This window comes from Euprymna scolopes, chromosome 21, assembly GCF_053919585.1.
Source record: "Euprymna scolopes isolate OS-2025 chromosome 21, ASM5391958v1, whole genome shotgun sequence".
In the NCBI taxonomy this organism is placed as follows: Eukaryota; Metazoa; Mollusca; class Cephalopoda; order Sepiida; family Sepiolidae; genus Euprymna; species Euprymna scolopes.
This window is the reverse complement of record NC_136502.1, coordinates 93,377,704-93,384,540: the sequence shown is the minus strand read 5'-3', so window position 1 is coordinate 93,384,540 and position 6,837 is coordinate 93,377,704. Positions and strand designations below refer to the sequence as shown.

Genomic DNA, 6,837 nt, shown 5'->3' with positions numbered 1-6,837 from the left:
CTCATGAAGGTTGAAGGTTCAATTCCCTATGTGGATGATCGAAAAATACATTTGCGAATTACTTAGGATCCCTGTTAAATAATAGTTCCATATCTATTCATGACTGATGGAACAAGAGCATACTACCCTTGTTAAAAATTTCCGTTTGAATTTCTGTTCAAATTCCATAATTCGACAAGATACACCTGAAGAAACGTTGTAAAAATGGGAGAAGAATAGTCCGATGAGTCCAATTAATACGGAGTGAATATAAATAAATAAATAAACAAATAAATAAACAAATAAATGAACAAATAAATAAGTAAATAAACAAACAAATAAATAAACAAACAAATAAATAAACAAACAAATAAATAAATAAACAAATAAATATATAAACAAATAAATACATAAATAAATAAATAAACAAATAAATGAATAAACAAGTGAATAAATAAATATGCTTATTTAAACTTTTTAACTGTATATAATATTAAAATGTCGATGGATTGCTATAGATTTTGGTCAGATTTAAAAAAATAATAAATAAGTATTTGAGCACCACGTACAAAAATAATCCCCCCTCATATATTTTATGAAAATTGCATTTTAAATATAAATCAATCCAAAGGTGAATAAGTATTAAAACTGTCGTGAAAATATGACCATTAATTGATTTTTTATCGATTTAATAAACGCATGTATGTCTGGCGTTAAAAATAGTCGTTACATGGGAACATTGTTTTAAGGCGTCGATAATGTAAGCACGATTTTAGTCTCGCACACTCATTATTTTCGTACGCTAGAATTTTGCCAGGTCGTAAAATACGCTTAAATACGATATTTTAACTTGTCCAGATTTCGTATACAGGAGGACACCGGGATACAGCATTAAAAATTAGTAACAAAATATAGTACAGTGTATAATACACATGCATATAATCTAATAACAATATATATAACACCGTAAGGTCGGGCATATACTGTAACAAAGGGCCAGAAAAAACATCGTATTCCACATCGTAACCTGACAAAAAACGTGTCCTAGGGCCACCGTATCCTGGGGTTTATTCTACTGTATATTATTATAAATCCCTTATTTGAAAAGGGGAAAAAATGTATTTGGGTGCCATCAGCTAGAATCGAAATCGAAAGCAAAACTGTAAGATTCAAAGCTGGTGACGTTACCACTGCACCAATGTGACACGTATATAAATAGATTAAAAATTAAAAATCAAAAATGAACTAAGATGAATGTACAAGATGTATAACAATTTTTTCAATTTTGACCCATTTTTAGCCTTCTAAACTATTTTAACCGGCTAAAGACCCATAAAAGAACGGTCCATAAAAAATATCCAATTATTTGAGACCCCTAGCGCCGCTCTGCGACTCTTAGTTTCGGAGGAGATAGAGTTTGAAAATATGGAGACAGACAGAAGACAGATATATAGCCTTTTATATATCAAATTAGCAGTTTATATTAGGCTTCTTCATTTGAATGGTAGACAAATTATGATGAAAATATTAACCTATATTATAATTATATCATTTTACATATAGGGAATTTTACATATAGAGGAAAAAACAATATAAATTTTGTGGTGAATCTATCGCATCCTCGCTCTTACATTGATACTAACCTATCAAATATAGTTTAGGCAACTAGTTTAGGCAACTAGTTTATGCTTTTTATATCGTCATGCCGTATAACATATATAATAAAGTCAGTCTTTTTATCGATTTTTGTCATCAATAGCATTCTTTCTACCTAATCAATATTTGATCCTAGTTCTTTTAATTACCGTTGAAGGGTTTCATTAGGGAAACTAAAATGCAATTGATTTAATTTCTTCTAGAAACAAAACCTTGGCTGGGTCGAAATTATTTTTATACAAACGTCATCTTTAAAAAATTAATTTTTTTTTTTCATTCTGTTCAGTATACGTAATCACATAAATGCATAAAATACGGTAACACCTGAAAGTCAGTTCGAGAAACCAACCATATATTCGACAGGTTTTGTTTGTAATTTGATTTCATTTCGTCTAGAAAAAAATAGCGTTGACTGGGTCGAAATTATATTTATATGAACGCCATCTTAAAAAAATGACATTTTTTTTTTCATACACGTAATAATATAAATGTATAAAATACGATAACACCTGAACGTCAGATTCAGACATCAACCATTTATTCGAAAGTTATTCTTTCAGATTTTTCGGTGATATAACAATGGATAAAGGCTGGGCTTGGGTGACCATGTTGGCAGCTTTCGGAACTCATATTGCTTGCGGAGGTTTGCAGAACTCAGCTGGATTCATGCGCGTCGTTCTCCTGCAAAACGCCGACGAAAATGAAAAGCGTTATATTACATGGATTACTTCGACGTATTCCGGTATGATGAATTTAGCAGGTAAGTTCCAATAAGCGCCCCCACAATAGATTCAGCACTATTTATTGTGTAATTTTAAATTTGCAAGTTCTATAAGCATATTCCTCAATATCACTATTTAATGTTGAACAAAAAAAAAACATTATCTTCAAGTGCATAGTAACACTGCAAAATGCACACATAACATATGAATACATATATACGAAAATAAGAGGAAGAAGAAGAAAAAGAAGAAGAGAAGAAGCAGGAAAAACAAAGTGGAAGGGAAAAAGAAGAAGAAGAAGAAGAAGAAGAAGAAAAAGACAGATTATACAACAGACAGTAATGCTGAAAATAGACTTACGAAAATCCCTCAAATGCGAAACCTGATCAACATAAACTACATACACTAACTGCCCACATAAAAAAATACAAGTAAAAAAAAAAAAGAAAAGAGGAACACCATATAGAATCAAGAAAACGGAAAGCTCAAAATTCTAAGTTAACTACCCCCCCCTCAAAAGAAATTGAGAAACGTTATATTACTTGGATTACTTCGATGTATGCCGGTATGACCAATTTATCAGGTAAGTTACAAGTTGTGCCTCCACTGTAGATGTAGCAATATTTATTGAGTAAACGTTATATGATGTTAAATTTTAACATTTTAAAAGCCTATTCGTTAACATCACAATTTAAAGTCGGACAAAGAAACACCAACATAAACACCAAGTATATAGTAACTACAAAAAGCGCATACATAAAATATACATGCATATATACAAAGTTCTACTGTTGCTACTATTACTGCTACTACTACTACTACTACTGATACTACTAATAATAAGAAGAAGACAGATTATACAACAGACAGTAATGCTGAAAACAGCCGAAATTTTAAGAAAACCACTCAAATGTGAAAACTGATCCATATAAACTACATACGTTAACTGCCCACATAATAAAAAAAACAACAGAAATAAAACAAAACGTTAGAGGACCACCATTCTAAATCAACTACCCTCCCCCCAAACAAAAGCAGTGCATTGTGTGCATCGACGTTAAAGCATTAAAAATTTTGAAAGCAGTATATATAAGTATATATAAATATATATATATAAGTATATTTAAGTATATTTAAGTATATTTATGTATATATATGTATATATAAGTATATATATGTATATTTAAGTATATATAAGTATATATATAAGTATATTTAAGTATATAGAAGTATATATATGTATATATGTGTATATATAAGTATATATAAGTATATATATGTATATTTAAGTATATTTAAGTATATATAAGTATATATAAGTATATTTCAGTATATATAAGTATATATATGTATATATAAGTATATATCTATATAAAGGTATATATATATATATATATGTATATTGAAGTATATATAAGTATTTATATGTATATATAAGCATATATAAGTATATATATGAATGTATATATGTATATATGTATATATAAGTATATATAAGTATGTATATATAAGTATATATATGTATATATAAGTATATATATGTATATATAAGTATATATATGTATATATAAGTATATATAAGTATATATATATATGTATATATAAGTATATATAAGTATATATATATGTATATATAAGTATATATAAGTATATATATATAAGTATATATAAGTATATATATAAGTATATATATATGTATATATATGTATATATAAGTATATATATGTATATATAAGTATATATAAGTATATATATATAAGTATATATATATAAGTATATCTACGTATATTAAAGTATATATAAGAAGAATATATAAGTATATATAAGAATATATGAGTATATGAAAGAATATATAATATATATAAGTATATATATATAAGTAGAATATATAAGTATATATATAAGTAGAATATATAAGTATATATAAGTATATATATATATATATGTATACACAAGTATATATAAATATATATAAGAATATATAAGTATATATCTATATATCTATAAAAGTGAATGTGTCTGTCTCTGTGTGTATGTGTGGGTGTGTCTGTGTACATTTCCCTACGCAATAACTCTGACAATTTTAAGCCTACAGACTCGGAATTTGATATACAGGTTACTAAGATTTGGGAAAATCTTAGTGATCGGTTTTCGGCCAGAAATTTGGCTGTTAAGGGGTCAAAGTTCAACGATTTGACCTTTGAGAACACTACCAAACTCCTCCGACAATTTTGGGTCTAAACACTTGAAATTTTAGATAACGACTTGATTTGAGCCCAAAATAATAAATGTTAAGGGGTCATAATAGGGGTCAAAGTTAAAAAAATTGGCCGTTTTTCTTTTGTTGTTGCTCAGCATATATCTCCAAACACCCGGGCAACGCCGGCACCCATGCTAGTAAGTATATATAAGTATATATAAGAAGTCCGAAACCTGCCTAAATACGGTTACATATCAATCTAGTCAAAACATTTTTAAATGCTTATCGTAATCTCCTTTCCCTTTTATTCCTCACAACAGAAGTAAAACAAAAAGTTAGAGGAACACCATATGTAACCAAGGAAGCTAAAAGCGGAAAATTCTAAATCAACTACCCCTCCCCACACAAAAGTATATATATATATATATATATATATATATATATATATATATATATAAAAGTGAAAGTGTCTGTCTGTCTGTCTGTCTGTGTACATTTTACTTCGCAATAACTCTGTTAATTTTCAGTCAACAGACTCGATACAGGGTACTGAGATTTGGGAAAATCTTCGTGATCGGTTTTCGACCAGAAATTTCGCTGTTAAGGAGTCAAAGTTCAACGATTTGACATTTGAGAACTCCTCCGACAATTTTGGGTCTACACACTTGAAATTTTAGATATAGGTTCTTTGGACATTCATCTAACTTAATAACTTGATTTGAGCCCAATACAATAAATGTTAAGGGGTCATAATAGGGGTCAAAGTTAAAGAAATTGACCTTTTTTTTGCTCAGCATACACTTCCAAAACACCCGGGCAACACCGAGCTGAAATGCAAGTATATATATATATATCTATATATCTATAAAAACAGAGATGTGTGTGCCACAGACGATTTCTGATTGGTTAATCCAATAATCACATCTCCTAAAAAAGTATAGTTCTTACGCTCTTAACTTTACCATAAAATATTTTGGTCTTATTTATTGTCCATCTTGGAAGGGTTTAATTTTTTCCTAACTTGCCATTTACAAATTAGAAAAATACGAAACTAACTTACAATCTAAAAATCGAACCTCCGACTCAACGTCCGCCATTCAGAAAGCAAACGCTGGACAGATTATTAGTACTACTACTACTACAAACAATACAGCACGAAAACACGCGCACACACGCACACACACTCACGTCCACTACCGTCCTTGGCTACGTCACGTTGTTATGGCAACACGATAAATACACAGTAAATTTTATTTTCTTCATTTCTACGCAAATATTACGCAAATGTAAATCATATAGAATATCTGTATGAATATAATTACACGTAATAGTTAACTAAAGATGATCATCGTATAAGAGAACCGAAAAAAAAAACTAATAGGGAATTTGTATAAAGTTGTATTTTCTTTTTAAATAAATAGAAAAAAGGGGTGTTGATAAGACTATCGATACTTATACAGTTTAGTGACGACATTAAAAAATGGAAATATTGAAACAAACATTTTATTGTACGTAACTGTTATAGACTGAAGTTCTCCGAGAAAAAATTTCACTTCATTTGATCAAGTAGTTTGTTCTTACAGCGAAAAACAATTATTTATCACGACGACGTCAACGTGGCCATTTTGGAAATGTACCTAGCAGAATACCTCCATTTTATGCCAAATTTCGCAATCTAGCCTTTTTTTTCTCGCCATATTGAGATGCGCACAACACATCTGCAATTTTTTTACGTTTTTTTTTTTTTAAATCTGGAATTTTTTTGCGTATTTTTTTTTTTTAAATAAGAATACTATCGAATATGCAAAGAAATTGAAGAATGCAAAGAATTGAAGAATTTTTATACGAGATTATTTTCGAAACATGCCCAGTTGGACACGCATGGATAACTTCGAAACTTCGTTTATTTACTTCTGTTACAAATTAAAAAAAACAAAAAACACTCCAAACATGGCATCTGTCTTCGAAAAAAAAAAAAAAAAAATCTCATTCTGGTGGGGGGGGAAAGGGCTAGATTGGCCTAAAATGGAGGCATTCTGCTATGTGCGGCAGTTACCTGCCCTTGGGGAATTCCTGGGCCTGCAATAACATTTCCAAAATGGCCACGTTGACGTAGCCGTGATAAATCATTGTTTTTCGCTGTAAAAAAAAACTACTTGATCAAATGAAGTGAATTTTTTTTCGGAGAACTTCAGTCTATAACAGTTACGTACAATAAAAATTTTTTTCAATATTTCCATTTTTTAATGTCGTCACTAAACTGTATAAGTACCAGACTAT

At 29.3% G+C, this 6,837-nt stretch overlaps 1 protein-coding gene across 1 annotated transcript in view; it reads left to right on the top strand.

Moving 5' to 3' along the window:
• Positions 1-6,837, top strand: part of LOC145242587 (uncharacterized) — a 57,046-nt gene that overhangs the window by 8,646 nt on the left and 41,563 nt on the right. The window contains exon 2 of the mRNA XM_080105688.1: positions 2,196-2,395. Coding sequence (XP_079961814.1) covers positions 2,215-2,395 — 181 coding nt within the window. The 5' untranslated portion in view covers positions 2,196-2,214. The remainder of the gene's footprint in view (positions 1-2,195; positions 2,396-6,837) is intronic.